Source organism: Rattus rattus, chromosome 4 (genome assembly GCF_011064425.1).
Source record: "Rattus rattus isolate New Zealand chromosome 4, Rrattus_CSIRO_v1, whole genome shotgun sequence".
In the NCBI taxonomy this organism is placed as follows: Eukaryota; Metazoa; Chordata; class Mammalia; order Rodentia; family Muridae; genus Rattus; species Rattus rattus.
Window position 1 is genome coordinate 144,505,041 of NC_046157.1, and position 17,270 is coordinate 144,522,310.

Sequence of the window (17,270 nt, forward strand, 5' to 3'; positions counted from 1 at the left end):
TCTCCCAGAGACCCAGAGCTTTATCCTCCTTCCCCAACCCCCCTTAAGGTCGCTCCAGACTTATTTTTAGTCCCTGTGCAGTCTGTCTGTGGAGTCCCTCCTCCCAGCCCACTTCATCCCTTTAGGGGCCTGACTTCTTAGAACAGACCCAGGTTCCCCTCCACCAGAGACCCAAGGCTAGGGAGGATCCAGAAGCACATTTTTTGACTGTGCCTCCTTCCAGGCCACACCGATTATCTAAGAACTCAGCCTCTTAGTGTAGACCCAGGGTCTCCCTAGTTCCCTAGAAAATGGATAGACAACAACGAGATATAAACAGAAAGGGAAGAAGTCAAAGTAGCCTGAGGGTTTCTTTTAGAGATGTGATCCTAAAACAGTGATACTGGGAGACTTGACTTACAGACAGGCACAGATTGTCACTCAGGCCAATAGAGAAAAACTAATGCTGTGGTTAAGTCGTGTCATAAACCAAATGGACAGAGCAGATATTGATAGTCCATCTCACCCAAACGCTAAAGAACATGCTTCCTTCTCAGCAGCCCATGGAACTTTCTCCAAACCTGACCTCAGATTAGGGCGCAAAGCAAATCTCAACAGATTTTTTTTTAAAAAACTGAAATTCACACCCTGTAGTCTATCTGATTACCATGGGTTAAACCTAGATACCAACACTAGAAACCACAGAAAGGCAGACAAACTCACAGAAGCTTAACAACTCACTACTGAGTGAAAAACATGGGGCAAGACAAGCATAAGAAATGTAAAACTTTCTATAATGGAATGAAAACAATATCACAGCACAGGCACACCAGTGGGCACGGGCACACCAGTGAGCAGTAACACACCAGTGGGCACAGTGACACACCAGTGAGCAGTGACACACCAGTGGGCACAGACACACCAGTGGGCACAGGCACACCAGTGGGCACAGTGATAGCAGTTCGAAGAGGCAAGCTCACAGCACTGAGTGCCTACATCAAAAACTTGAAGAGACCTTGTATAAGAAACTCAGTGAACACCTGGAAAGCTCTACAAGAAATTAACGCCCTTAAGAGTATAGGGCAAAGAAAAAAACCAAATTCAGTCCAAAAGTGGGGAAATAGAAACATAACAAATAAAAAGAATCAATGAAATGAAATTGAGTGGATAGGGAGGTGGGTAGAATCTAGGAAGAGTTGGGGTAGGGGAAATATGATTAAGCATATCCCATAAAAACAGTTTATGTGAAAAAAATTAACTTTCATTAAAATGGAAATTTTACATTTGATACCGATCAAGGAAGGAAGTATCTTTAACTGGATAGAACTTACATGCACATTTTCCAGAATTCTGTATTCTGTGTATCCCTATCTTTACTTCCTACTCATTAATGATCATGACTCAGATGCTCTCTCGTGCAAATATAAACTGATTTTATAAACTGAATTGAGTGTCTAGAAAAATGTCTCCAGAGGGAAAAGACTGAACAAAACACCATAGGAAGGAGGAGAAGGAAAAGTGTCAACCATATTGGACCAGTCACACAAGTACGCACTAAGGAAGCAAGCCTCTCAGTTAGTGACCTGGGGAAAGCTATTATTATAATGGCATCTTGGGGATAAAGAGCTAATAGAGTAAAACAAGAAATGAGTCACAGCAAACCTCTCATGACAGAGATTCATGGCCACCGGGCTCAGGTGCTGTCAGCTTTCGGCAGTGCTGAATAACAGTGAGGAGTCTGCATTCTCAGGTTCCCCTTTCTGCCCAGGTCCACACCATGGACCTTGCCCTAGCAACAGTTCTTCTCCAGCCAAGGTAAAAGGCAACTGCCCTTTAGGTTCCTGATTTACAGCAATGTGGCACAAGCCACGGTTTACAGTTATAGCAGGCAATGTCACAGCGATTCAAAAGGAGATGTCCCTACTGCAGATGTCCCAATTTCATACTCTATCATGCTCACATGCTGACTCACAGACATATGCTATAAAGCACTATCACAAAAAAGAAGCCTAGTTTGAAGGATCAAGATTCTATTTCTTAAACTACAAACTGCAAACGTGGGTAAACAAAGTCAAAGTAAGTCAAAGTAATACACACACACACACACACACACACACACACACACACACATGCACATACACCAAGCACACAAGGACTTTCTAATAAGTAGATTTCAGACCTCAAAGAAAAGCTTAATCACATGAACTTTAATACTCACTGACAACATTAGCATTAGCAATCTTATTACACAACCAGAAATAAAACTTCCCTGTGATTAGATAGATAGATAGATAGATAGACAGACAGACAGAGGGATTTTTATAAGATAGTTATTTATTACATACAGATTACAGAATCACATGTTCAGATACCACAAGTTCCGAGAAAGTTTAAACCTTGTCCTACTTCATAGAAGGCAAGGCCTACAACACTGTCATAATTTTGTCTTTGGCTGTCAACTACAGAAATATGGAAACACACAGAAGTTTACAAGTAGAAACTTAAACACATCAAGCAAAGATGAGGTATATTCTACTTTTATTATGTGGACACACAAAAAAATGTGCTTTCTTTCCATAATATTTGAATGGATTAACACTTGGGTAACAGGTATAGTGTGAAAAACTAATTTAAAATTCATACTGTTCATTCCCTTTGTGTAAAATATCCAAAGAAAAGGTAATATGCTATTGCACAGTCAGTCACTAACACTGTGACTGCTAATTAGAAGAGAGGCAAATTAGTTATTCTCAGTCATTGTATATTTAAGGTTTTTTTATGATTACATTAACTCAAAATAGACGTGATTTATTATTTTATTAAAAAGGACTACAAAGAGATTGCACAATGATTCCTATCTAAATATAAATGCAATGTTCTCTATTTTCTGGCATGAAGCATTAGCCTTAACACTCACATCAATATCCAGAAGAAAGAAGACGGTGTCTAGAACTTTTCCTACTCCATCAGCAACTGAGAAAATACTAACTCAATAGATGAGCATGAAACTGATCGTGTATCTGTCAAAGCATAGTAATGGGGTGAAACACAGGTAAGAATATACCCTGGCAAATGAAACGGCCTTGGGCCAAGACTGGAAACTGGCCTGTGGTAGATGAATGAAGAGCCGGATGAGGAACAGCAAGATGGCTGCAGAGCTAGCTGTATGCACCAGATGGAAGGCAGCCTTCTACGTCTAAGGAGCTGAAACCTCACTCCATGAGTGCATGAGATGGTTCAACACAGTAGAAGGAACTGCTACAAGTATCAGACATAGGCACTGAACCTTAGAGAAGGAGACACTACAACTGGGAAACTGTAAAAGCAAGGGTGTGGGGGTCGGTGCATACCAACAATAACTAAGATATTTTCAGGATACGGGTTTATAAAATTACACGTAGCTCTTGACAATATATGAATAACTTCCATATGTATCACGTGTAATCATTTAATGCTTTCTATCAAGGAAATAAGGAAAATCTCTCAAAATTCTATAAAATCCAAATGATTACAGATAAATAATATTCTTCATGCATTAGGAATTCATCTAATAATGCCGTCGACCTGGTTACTGAAGCATATATGATCACTGACCAAAACCCTATCCTTTTATTAATTTCCTCTACTGATTTATAGCACAGTATATTAGCAGGTTGTCCTACTGAATTCCCTCTCATATATACCTGTCCCTACTCCTTGCCCTGTGATTTTACTTGTTCAAGTGTGAGTGAGTGCTGTGAAGACCAGAAGATGTGGGCAGTAGTTGAGCTCTCCCTTCCTATAGGACCCCTGGGTACCAGGGAGAGATCTCACATCAATCAGGCATGGAGACAAGTGTCGTTACCCAATGCCATTAGCCATTTGATCAGCCCATTTCTAGTACTTGTGTTTGGTTGGTTTTGGTGTTTTGAGACAAAGTCTGACTATGCAGCCTCAGCTGGCCTTGAACTCTTGGCGATCTACCTGTCTCTGCTTCCTGAGTGCCGGGATTAAAGGTTTGAGCTGTCAAGCTGGCTCCCTGATTTAAACCACATTTTAGAGACTACATTCCATCTAAAATTTTTATAGACAAAGTTAAGGATTTTACACGTTCAACCCCTCACAGAAGATGAGTGTTTCCTAAGCAACAGGATTTTATTATCTAACAGCTAGCAGGAAAAAAAACAAAAAACAAAAAAAACCTAGAAACCCAGTCCTCCTGAAGCACACTAATAGACTGTATAAAAATTAACAATACATGTGTGTCTATATGATGGACATGTGACAGAATCAATAGTCGCCTGTGTAGTTTACACACATTGAGAATGTGTTAACCACTGCTATGCAATCAGTTTGAAAATATTCATTCATTCAACGAGGTGGGTTCTCCTTCTCTTTTAGATGCTATGGAACCAATTACACCAAAGCAGTTTCTGTCTTGACAGAACTCAATGGGAGAAGCACACTAGAAGAACTTTGAAGCCTCGTGAAACTTTCCAGACCTAGAAAAGGATACAGAGGCAGAATAAGAGTCCTCCAAGCACAGAGAGATGAGAAGGTTCTGTGGGATAGTCTAGGGAATCCTCAATACTGAAAAGGAGGGAAGAGAGGAAAGCATGAAGGAGCTGGGAGAGGCTCAACACACGTGTGCCTCAGGAAATGAGGCTTTGGGGAAACAGGAGCTGTCTGTCCCTGGTCTTGAAAGAACAAAGGAATAGTGTGAAAGGTGGATGTTTCTCCTGCAGCAGCAAGACCCTGAACAGCTCTCTACACAGGCCTCAGGAGGAGGGGCGGCGCGGTAATGCAAGAGCTGAGAGCCAGGTTCCAGAGGAACACTGCCTGGGTCAAGTTCCAGTGCTACCATCAGCTGTGTGGCCTTTCACGTGAACTACTTTAATCTCTTGTGCCTGTTTCCTGTCAGTAGAGGGTGTGTGTGTGTTGGGGGGGCATCTGTTAGTACTTACTTTCTATGACTACTAGGAAGATCAAATGAATTAATATATTAAATTTATACCCAAAACTAATATATCAAAAGTCCAAAAGACAGTGCCTAGCAAATAGTACCAGCTCAGTGACTGCTAATACTGCTAGATTTGCACCCTTGGGAGACAGACAGAAAATACAAATAAGAAAACCTGGTAGGTTATGCCTGGAGTGCAAATCATATTATAATTTCCCCCATTTGATGATACATTTCACACATGTTTGAAATAATAGTTTGGAGGCTTAATAACGGAAAATACATTGAAGCATGATTTCTTTAAATATTAAAATAGGAAATCTTCATTTCCCTATATGGTACAATCTAGACATACGGAGTATGAGACAAGGACTGAAAATGTTTTTTTAAGCCAGGATTCTTTCATATCACCAAGACTGATGCATTAAGACGATACATTTCACTTACTGAAGGGTTAAGCTGAGGTGTTTAACGTTTCAGCTCTACCCAGAAGTCAGTGTTCAGACAACAATAAACCCCTTTAATGTCCATTCCTACATAGGAATGACCTACCTACAGCTGTAGCTGAATCAGTTGTAGCAACAGGATGAAGTAAGGAGAGATACGAAACAAAAACTTCCGTGTACATGTGTGGATCACCCAACACTCAAAAACATAAACTAGGCATTATTAGTCGAACTAAACCTACAAGACACGGCAGAATGTCAAGAGAAGTGATGAGGAGAAAGAACCCTTTATGAACAAGTATAAAACTGCAATCATAAAGGCTTAATTTTTCACAGCAGTTTGCTTGCTCTGAGCAGGCAAAAGCAATCTTTCAAAAAAGCAACATGCTTTCTTAATGCTACAGAACAGTTATCTTTGCTGTAAATGATCCATTTTTTAAAAAAATTTACTAGGGCAGGAAGATAATTAATAGGTCCAATAGTCCATGTAATATTTTTCTACTTGAGAATTCAATGTCCATCCAAGGGAAAGTTCTTAACGGGAAACCAATCACCAGGTCCATATTTGGAAAGGAGGGATAGCGTGTGAATTCTTCAAACAGTTCTAAGGTGTCAGCATAAATTCCAGTTGTATGTTTGCATGGGGTCGTAAAGGCAAGCAGCTGATGCGGCTTGGACAACCATCAGTACAAGACTTACTAGATAACGAGTACATATATATTCTTGGTCGTTAGCCAAGATTAAAATAAAATTAATTTTCCTCTTGGACAATGGATTCTTAGTTCACAGAAGATAAATTACCTACAATTAAATACAGGGATAAATGAAAATCAGAACAAATGTAAAATATTATGAAGTTTGCAGAGTACAAGTTCAACATACTGTAAAGACTCCAGCGAAATGTGACCTCAACAATGAGATACAAGAAAACGAAGCTAACTCAAAACACAATGTGAACTCTAAAGTAGGCCGGTATGTTACTGCCTTACCATCCAGTCAGTCCTCCTGTAATTATAAAGACTCCGGGTCAAAACTCTGAAACATTCAGTTGAAGAGCATAGCTTGCATGAGAAAAAATAGGATTAGGAAGACTCTACTGATGATAATCAATAAGAATATCAATGATACACAACATTTACACTGGGTGCCATTAATCCCTAGCATGCCTTGCCTTAGACCATTTCGAGATTCCCTTCATCCACATTCAATACAGTGTCTATCGACTCATTTGCCTTGCACTAGAAAATGCTCTATCCTTTCTTCCACATCTGACCTTCCATAAATGCTCACTAATTATGCTGATTAGTCGCTGACTCAGCAGTTACTCTCAGTTACTAAGGCTGAAGCAGGAAATGATTTGAGCAAAAGAGTTCAACAGACTAGACTGGACAATAAGCAAGACTTTGCTTCAAAAGAATCAAAAAAGATATATTAGAGCATCAATCAAGTGTATCCCAGAACACATGTATGTTTTGAAATGAATAAAAGTGTCATGAAAACAACAAAGTATGCAATCATCTCATAAAGATGAAAATCATTTAATAACATGAAATACAGTTTTGTTTTTAAGAAAAAAGAAGATAATAGAGTCCTGGCCACACAAGATACTGAGAATAAAGGACAGCTGAGTGCCCCAGACATTTATCCCCTTTTCTTAAGGCTGGCACAGAATGAGTGGCAAGAAGATGTACCCTGAAGACAGGGACAGGAGCTACAAAAATGCTATCTTCTAAGCATAGCCTGGCCGTGGCAAACATGTACTAGCTCTGAACATACACAGTTGGGCCAGCCCAAAAGTCAGCTATGGTGGGGAAGGGGCTCACACAGCCACCCCCACAACCTATGCTGAACTGCAGGCAGTTAACACTTCTGGGAAGAGGAAAGCATCATATGCAGTCGAACACCCACTGTGAGCCAACCAGACGCTAAAGAACAATCCTAAACCCACTCACACAGACAGCCATTGGTCCTGGATAAACTTGGGGACACTAAGGAAGGGAAGTAACGGAGGGTATACAGAAGAGTAACCACACTCAGACAAAGGAGAGGAAGGTAGAAAGGAAGGGGAGAGGGAGGGAAGAAGGGGGGAAGGGAGGGAGGAGAGAGAGAGAGATGGGAAAAAGGAGAGGGAGGGGGAGAGAGAGATGGGGGGAGGGAGGGAAGGAGAGGGAGAAGAAAGGGAGAATTCATTAGTAGATCCAGCAAATCAAATACCTAAACAGCCTTGGTACTTAGGCACATCTGTCCATACACACATGTAAAACATTAAAAACTTCCTAAGAGACCCACAGCAGAATGCTTAAAGAAATGGGGAGAATGCCAAGTAAGAGAGAAACTATGGCAACTCACTGCAATGTGATACTACTAATTTTCAATCAAAATCCTAAAAGGATAGTTTTAAAATGTGGCAAAATTTTAATCTCATTCCAATTTTTACTGACAGATGAAGAGGCATTTCTCTGTGCACTGCACACTGATTCTCGCTACACATAAACATGCGTACTGATTACGTTGGGTAATTGCTAGAGACTGGGATAGCAATGGTCTCTACCTGGTCCATAAAGCAGAAAACCGAATGAGAAGACAAAGAGAAATAGACTGTAACCTAAACCTTACTGACAAAAGGGCACCATATACAGACATCTGAAAGACAAAGAGAATAAGAATGAAATTAAATCTAAATAATATCAAAGGATAAGCTACTGGCTAACTAGATGAACATGCCACACAAAATGAAAGTGTGTGCAAAGGGCAAGAGGCAGGATGGCCTTTGTTTTAAGGACATAAAAGTTAAGAAAGGGAGCTGGGCGGTGGTGCGCACCCCTTTACTCCCAGCACTCAAGAGGCAGAGGCAGGTGAATCTTTGAGCTCAAGGCCAGCTTAGTCTACAGAGTAAGTTCCAGAACAGCCAGGGCCACAAAGAGAAACCCTGTCTCGAAAATAAAAATAAATTGATTAATTAAATATTTGGTCACTTGGTCAGATTTGTATAGTGTTTTACATGACTATCAAGTTTAATTCAACATACACTCATCCAGGATGGGAGATGAATTAAAGAAAAAGAATTTGAAAGGGAAACCAACAGAACACTGATAATTAAGTGAACAGCTCATACACAGTGAACGAGTAGTACAAAAGGAGAGTAGTTTATAATAACCAAGAGTCTACAAAAGAAAGAATAAATGTTTACTGACAGCAATCACAACATATTAAACTGACCCTTTCATCTATCCTATTATCCTTTTTCACCATCAACCTTAATTTCTCTTGTCAAACAAATCCTCCTCCCCAACTGCCCTATCTGTACCAACCACCTGACCAACACCAGAGCCACCAGACACATGCGGCTATTTAAACTAGTAAAAAGTTTAAGTACCTTTAAAGACTTTGTTTCTGAGTAGTGATTTCCAAGTGCTTCCCAGACATAGCTAGCTACCGGCCTCTGAATGCCAGACAGTGACACAAACATTTCCTTTAATGTGGAAAGGTCTACTAGACAGTGCTTAACTACACCTAATTGTGTCACTTTGCTAGGTCAGGTCACTCATGACAAAATGGCACCTGATCTCGGAGAAAGAACCAATGAAGGCAGACTCCATCCCCGCCTCGTGCCCACTCCTTGGATATTAACGGATCCTCACTGTGCAGTGAAGAATCATGGTGAACAAACCACAAGACAGGCTCTGTGTTTTGGCTCATTAATCCTCACTGTGCTCTGAAGAAATAGAAAAGCAGCAGGCAGCACCATGTTTTATAGGTGAGGACACCAAAGCACAGAAATTAACCTGCCTGCGGCTATAAAGTCAATAATGGAGTCACAAATAAAAGCTGGGTTCCCTAACATGACCAGTGCTCCATTCATTAAAGTAGTCACGGCTGATTTAAGAACCTAGGACAGAAACTACTCTGTTTCACCTGACCCAAGCAACCAGTAGCTTTATCAAATGACTTACTACACCCCCAGGAGGGTCAAATCTATAAGGCCTGCACACAGTTATGTTTTACCTCTATGAGATTCCTGTATACATATACAGAGACAGAAAAACCATGTACACCCTCCCACCCCCACACACACTTAGGTAGGAATACACACACACACACACACATCTTCCCTAGAGTTTGACCCAACTACCTTATAACTTGTGCTGGGAAGTTAAGAGGCCGATAAGCTTGCCGAAGCTAAAAGTACTAGGGTGTGTTACATTTTTCATTAGTAAATTGTTTTTCAATTGTGTTAAGTGGCTACCTCTTAAAATCACAAGTCAGAGGATCTGCATGTTGTGGTTCTTTCTTATCTCTCTACCAAGGGTAAGGCTTTCATTGTGCTCTTTTGAAGCCTACAAAAGCAATGAGGGCACAAAGAGGCAATCCTTGCAATTTCATTCCAACTGCCTAATTAACTGAAAAGAGTAAAATAACATATAGGGAGACAGGAGCCAAGCTACAGATTAAAGATATAAACTCTGCATACAGCACTTGCTGGCGGTGCTCTTGACAACAGCAATCTGAAGCTGCAGCCACCAGCACTCGCTAATGCTCCTCCTGCCCTGACACTGCAGAACAGTTTGCTCAGAGCCTCATTTGAATAATGTGAAAAATCTGGGAGATAATTCAACTGCACACCCAATATCTGAATTCTTATACACTTCAACTTTTGTTGGACTAATATGCAGAAAGGGATAACAATTTTTAAAATGAGTCTAAAGTATTAAGTACCATAAAAAAATTAAATATCAAATTGGTATTAAGTATCAAAAATTAAATATCTAATTTTCATTACATATGACTCAACCTACAAAATATAACCACTAAGTGAATTTGTCTATGAAACCAAGGTCTGTAAATGTGTTTGAACTTGTTTCTGAGAGAGTAAATCTCCCTGAAATGGGTGAGTTTTGAGGAAGAGAGTGTGAGTGTGGACTCTAACACCCCCTGATCAGCACATCTGACTCTGGCTGTGGAAGACAAGAGACCAAAATGGCACCGTGGGCAGTTATTGCTCTGGCACAAACCTTCACTCAAGATCACAGATCCATCGACAGCTGGATACTTACACGGCGTTCCTGGAAGCTCCGTGGGACAGTAACACCTTGACTATATCGATGTGGCCATTCTTGGCGGCATCGTGCAGTGGCGAGTCATTGTGATAGCCGGTGGTGTTCACCAAGGCATTGTGCTGGAGCAGCAGTTCCACTATCTTCAGGTGCCCATGACTGCAGGCTTCATGCTAATCCAAACAAAGTTCCAAATGGGGGAGTGGGAAGAAGATGGGAAAACAGTGCATTAATACATACACTCGAGAGAAATGAGTGGGAACCTCAAGTCAGTAAACTTACTCTTGTATCACTATCGTCTGGTTGTTGACAGAGTCAAAGCCACTTATCCTAATTTTCGTGGTAAAATTGCAGTGGCGAAAACCCATTCAGTTCGTGGGAAAGGACAAGCCTTGGATTTTTATGATTTTTCTTGGAAAACTGTGCTTCAGAGCAACTACAGCTCCTATGTTCTTCTACAGTAGCATTACAACACAAGAAAAGAATCTTAATGTGTAACATCCAGATCAAAGAGAGATTGGGAACTCTCCAAGGCCCAAGAGAATTCAGGGCTTCGGTCCATATATCAACGTTTACACAAAATCACCTAGCAGAATGACATCCTAGGAAGATTTAAAGACATGTAAATCTCTTTGCTAATAGACACTACTGGGAATCTGGAGTCAGTGTCAAGAGAAGTATCACAATTAAATGTGGCAATTAACATTCCTTTACCGTGCTAGCTAGCCTGTGGAACACAATGAACTGAATCCAGATTAAGCCCTCTCGGCTTAAGAAGTTGACAAAAAGTCATTTTATATACTACATATTTATTTTAACATATTTATATATTATATCTTTAAGCCATTTAGCACCTGGCCTAATAGGTCTCATTTCTATGCTGAAATTCTAGTCTACAAATAAAGGCTTCCTTTGTGCACACTCCTGGGCAGCATTCTAATGCAGCGCTTATGGTCTTCATTAACACATGCTGAAAACTGTTTCCAAATATGTTCTCCAGTCTTTTTCCAGACCATTCCTCAAATTGGAATTGATGCTAGCAGTAAGGAACAGACATTTTTAAATGTTTAGGACAAAGCCTTCTACTTCTGCTTCTGCAAACGGATAGAATAAGGCAAGATCCAAGTACTCCCAATCATCACATCCTATCCTTCTACGACGCTCACACAGGAAACCAAAATCTATCAGGTTCCAGTGGCACGCAATGCTGCCCAGCACAGCCCCATGTCCACTGTAGCTGCTACTCCATGCATGAGCTGACTTCCAATGATGCAGTGAGACTGGACTCCTATATCTAAAAGTACTCAAAAGGTAGCCAATTACTTTCCTGTCACAACTGAAAAGCTACATGAAAAATAACTTTCTTTTCATACTTGGTCAAAGCATAAATTCTTCAGACTAAAAAGAATGTAGTAGATGGCAGAGCATGATATATGAACAACCACAAACCATAAACTAGAACCATAAGCATAAAAAAGAATGAAGGAAACAGAGATCCACAACACTGCAAAGATATACAAAGGAAAACTACCAACGGTGTCCATCCAGCATGGTCCTTAACATTTGGGTCGTTTCCATTTTGCAAGAGGTATTCAACAGAAGATATATCACCCTGGTAGAATAACAAAAAAAACAAACAAAAAAATTAAAGGATATTAAAATGTATCATGAATGAAATGAGGCTACTGGGGCTCTATTATAAAGATTCTGTTTTCTTCAAATCCAAAAAATCTTTACACGCTGACCACTGCTCATAAGCCAAGAAAGATTAATGCCTCTAAAGTCCTGAGATAACAAGTCATCTGGTTTATACTTGAATATTTCTAGCAGTCCATATTAGAAATGCGATTCAAGATACAAAATGAAGCTAAAGCCTATTCTAAACTTCGAGTCATCATTTCATTTGCAAAAATGCCATTTTGAATATACACCAAAATAATTTCTGAGCATTAAAATAAACAAAGCCGTTTATAGTCAATAGGTTAGCCAATGAAACCAATGCTAAAACTGCCCAAAAGTACTTACTGTTCTATTGGTGGTTACTCTATTTACCCTAAGTCACTAATTTAGTTTATATTCACTTGATTTGCACCAAAGATATCTTCACAGCAGAAGCAGGTGCTGTTTAAAACGCCGGGAAAGGGATTGAGAAAAACAGCCAAACAACACTCAAAATTCAGCGTTTAATTTTTATCCTCTGAGTTGAAACTAAAACCATTACCCATTATCAGCTATCTGAATGGTAGGAAATACAGTTTCCATCAAATCCATGGAATTCTTTGCAAGTCCTTCTCACTAGCTGAATAGACTTCCATCTTTCTCTAGAGACTCTTGTGGTAACTTTTCAACAGTGGCTCAGACACAGGGAGGGCAGAAGGAAGAAAGAAAAATAATAACAGCAGTCACTTTATTGTAGTATCAGAGCCTGCTTTCAAAGGAGATGAACAAGATATGGAAAATAAGTGAGTTAAGACAACAAAAAGGACCAGAGACAATATTCACTCCCCCTTCAGGTTAAGGTACTTTCAATTATTAAATGACATGAAAAGTAAGTCTCCTTCCGATTCTAGCCTTCTGTGTCTTCTGTGTCTTAATTTAAGTAAATCCTAATATAGATGAGTGAATTGAAGGAAGATGTAAAACGGTTTGGTCAGTAAGATTTCCTCTGTTGCTAGCATTTAACACAGTGAGCCTTGGCAAAGAAGTTAAAGCTAAGAATTAGGCTTGCATAATCTCTCTTCTCCAAATTCTGTGCATGCTACTAAAGCATGCCCATCCACCACCTTCCAACACCCCAACCCTAGTTTCTATTCCCTTCCCCACAAACAGAATTTCCAAACCACAAACAGGCTCTGTATCACACACATGCCCCATCAATGAGGGTGGAAGGATCGGGCATCTACGTACTAAAGTATTGGTCAACCCTCAAAGCCTTAAAAAAAAAAAATCTTTAGCTATAAAAAATATCACCTCCTTTTAAAACAACTGAAAGCATTAGGGAAAGAAATTGCATTTATACAGTGGGATGAAGTTTGTAAAACTCTCCTAAAATTGTTATCAGCAATGGCAAGCAAAACAAAACCAGCTCTTTAGGTGTAATAAACACACACACACACACACACACACACACACACACACACACACAGATACACACACAGACACACACACACACAGACACACACACACACACACACACACACACACACACACACACACACACATACAAAACACAGCAGATGTCACACAGGAATGTCCAACAGAACCCAACCGCATGGCAGCGTTAGAGGCATGAACAGACCAACTGTTTCCTAGGCTCCTCCCTGCTTTACTTTCATGTCACTTCTGAGTATCATCAAAGGTAGGGCTCTATTAATAGTCTACCCCTAAAACATACAGCTGATTAGCAAACTGCTAGCTTTGTAGACCCAAGCTGCTTTCTTCCCCCAATACTAAAAAGTCGGTCTTATTTTCATCTTTCTACTTCATGTAAATGTAATGTCATGCACATAAATAAAATTATGCTAATTAGGAGGTGTCCACAGTAACTGGGTGAGTTTGCACCGATATAAAGTTTCCAGGAAATAAATTAACTTCTGCTTCTCGTTGCTTTAAATTACTTTTTTCTCTTAAAGAATTATTTTTTTAGTAGAAGTACTCTCTCATTCCTTATAACTTAAAAGAATAATTGAGATTTCCTTAAACCCCTGAGAAAAAAATCATCTGAAGAAAGTATTTATGAAGACTTATAAGAAATTTTAAATGCTTTTGGTTATTTCAAGTAATGCTTTAAAGCCCCCAAAATAAAGACGTGTGTGCCCAAGTGAATTTGTATATCTGCAACTTTGGAGTAAAAAGGAAGATTCTTCATATGGTCACACATACTGTGAATATGTGCATATTCCAGCAACATACAGTAAGTTTCTAAAAGCATACAAACATTTCCTCTATTAGAATACTGGCTCTTTAAAAAACCACTAAAAATAAACTTCGTTAAAAAAACAACAGGACATTACAATTAAGTATAATAAAATTTACTTAAACATCATAGCTAAGCTTTCCATTAAAACCAGCTGACCAGAGAGTTAAAACTTTATCCCATTCAGCCATTAGATGTTGTGGGTTTGAATAGTTACAGCCCCATAGACTCGCATGCTTGAATGCTTGGCCCATAGGGAGTGGACTACCAGCAGTGACCTTGTTGGATGGAGTGTATCACTGTGGGGCAGGCTTTGAGGTCTCCTATGCTCGAGCCATGCTCAGAATGACACAGGTCTCCCACTGCCTGTGGATCAAGATGTAGAGCTCTCAGGTCCTTCTCCAGCACTGTGTCTGCCTGCATACTGCCATGCTTCCCGCCATAATGACAATGCCCTGAAGCTCTGAAACTGTAAGCCAGCCCCTAGTAAATGTTTTCCTTTGTAAGAGTTTGTGGTCATAATGTTTTTTCACAGCAATGAAACCCTAACTAAGACAGATGTCATTTTTAAAAGAGAAAACAAAATGACCTTTACGAATGGAGTTCTGCAATATGGTAAACAGTTCTCCGGCTTCTTAGAATTTACAGAAGAAAGTAATTTCATAAATAAATAATCCTGGCAACTCAATGCTACAAAAAGTTGCTAGTATTACAATGGCAGAGGTGGGGGCCAACTGACAGAGTTAGATGCTGGCTCCATGTGATGCTCTAGAAATCAAATCTGGAACATACCACAGATCCCAGTTTGCTCTTTTACTTTCTCATGACTGCTAGCATGAAGGAAACAAACTACCATGACTTCACATACAATGTAACAGAACTGACTGGAATTATGAGTGTCAAAGTCACAGTCTGAAGCAGAGCCTCCCAGTGACGTCTACTGAGATTAGAACTCGTGAGATGCTCAGCACCTTGCCTTCAAGCGTTGACATCTACTATGTCTGCATAACATCAAGGGACACAGGACTACACCTCAGAAAACATACTTCTTGAGGGCAATCAATCACTTCTGTGTTGCTTACTTCTGCAACACTGTGACCAAATGGGCTTTTTTTACTGGGCTTTGGTGTATTGTGGTTCAGAGGTAGCATAGAGCAATTCATTTCACAGCAATTAGGAGGCAGAGAGGAGCAGAAATTACAGGAGGAAAAAAAAGGCTAGTGTAAGATATGCCTGTAGGGATACACGTCAATGCCCCGCTCCCTCTAAAGACTGAATTAGCCAGTGGACTGACCATTCCTTAGATCAGAAAAAAAGGCTACTGTAAGACATGCCTGTAGGGATACACATCAATGCCCCGCTCCCTCTAAAGACTGAATTAGCCAGTGGACTGACCATTCCTTAGGTCAGAGGCCTTATCATCTGCCTCAGAGACACACAGAGGTCTGCTTTAGTAATACCGTAGGTGCCTCTAAAACAGAAGGCTGTGACAGACCCGACCATGTTGGTGTTTGAAGGAATATGGAACACTTTGGACTAGAAAATCGGTTGAATGCTTTAAGCAATGCTTAATAGACCATCTCAGCAGGAACATAGATGACAGCGCCGAGGGTGATGTAAAATGTAGGGGCCCAGCTTAAAAGATTTCAGAAGGGAAGACTAATATTGGCTGGGCACATTGTTGTGATACACTGGCAAAGAATATGGCTGCTTTCTGCTCCTGTCCTAAAAACTTGCAAGGAGCTAAAAAAGAGTTCTGGATTAACGGCAAAGGCAGAGATTTCAGGGTAGCCTTGTATTGGCTCCTGTGTGGATATTAGTGATCACTGTTAAGGAGCAAGTGATGCAAAGACAAGTCTAAAACATAGTCTGAGGAGAAAGGAGCTCCAGGAAATGATCCTGGGGCCAAGTCTGGTACCCAACAGTGTTGAAGTGTTAAAGAACTTTATGCTATACAGAATAAAGGGAGTGGTGACCTCAGCATAAGACACCATCCACCTTAACCCTGAAACCTAGGGAAGAACAAACCTGAGGGATTCCCTCAGCCTAGAAATTATCAAGACAAAGCTTATGCAAATGTAAGACATTATTAAGAGGGTTGCATTTCAAGTGGCAGAACTTGACAGGTTTGGTCACAAGGTTCTGGTTCAGGGTCAAAGAGGTGTGGAATCTTCTTCCTCCACTAAGGAGAGCCTGTCATGCTAGGCATGTGGCAGACCTTGCAGCCTGCAATGAATTGGAGACCCCAGGAAGGTGTGGTGATATCTGGTGAGTGAGGAGAGCTGCAGACTGGGTATGGAGCCAGTCCAAGACAAGGAAGTGTGTTGCAGTCAACAAAACTGAACTGAGTTAGAGACCTGAAGAGTGCCTTGACATTGGACATGGAGAGCCAGAGTGTAGGAGTCTGGCCTGCGGGCTTCAGTGCTGCTTTGGTCCAGTATTTCTCCACTGTGTCCCCTCCCCTCCCCCTTGAAATGGTAATAAATATTCTGTACCATTAAACAGAGAACACTACAATTCATTACAGTTCAGAGATTGACTTGAGTCTGGACTTTTAAACGGTGCTGACTTTACATTTTGATGTGACTACAAGTGGACCAGGGAGTAAAATGTGTGGTAGTTTAAATAAAAAAGGCCCCATCTTTGTCTCTGTGTTTCTCTGTCTCTGTGTTTCTCTGTCTCTGTGTTTCTCTCTGTCTCTGTCTCTGTCTCTCTCTCTCTCTGTCTGTCTCTCTTCCCCCCTCCCTCTCTCTCACTCTCTCTGATGCCTATGGATCTCAAAGTAAAGCTCTCAAGCGACTCATCTAGACCCAAGCCTGTCTGCTTCCTTCCTCGATAATTATGGACGAACACTCTGAAACTCTAACTATGTCCCCAAATAAATGTATTCTGTTATAAGAACTGTCTTGGTCATGCTGTCTCTTCATAGCAATAGA

The 17,270-nt window shown here is 40.4% G+C and overlaps 1 protein-coding gene across 1 annotated transcript in view; it reads right to left on the reverse strand.

The window, feature by feature from the left end:
* Bard1 (BRCA1 associated RING domain 1) overlaps nucleotides 1-17,270 on the reverse strand; it is a 65,057-nt gene that overhangs the window by 24,433 nt on the left and 23,354 nt on the right. Inside the window, exons 5-6 of the mRNA XM_032899756.1 lie at nucleotides 11,950-12,030; nucleotides 10,419-10,591 (exon numbers count right to left, since the gene is read on the reverse strand). Of these exons, the coding sequence (XP_032755647.1) occupies nucleotides 10,419-10,591; nucleotides 11,950-12,030 (254 nt within the window). The remainder of the gene's footprint in view (nucleotides 1-10,418; nucleotides 10,592-11,949; nucleotides 12,031-17,270) is intronic.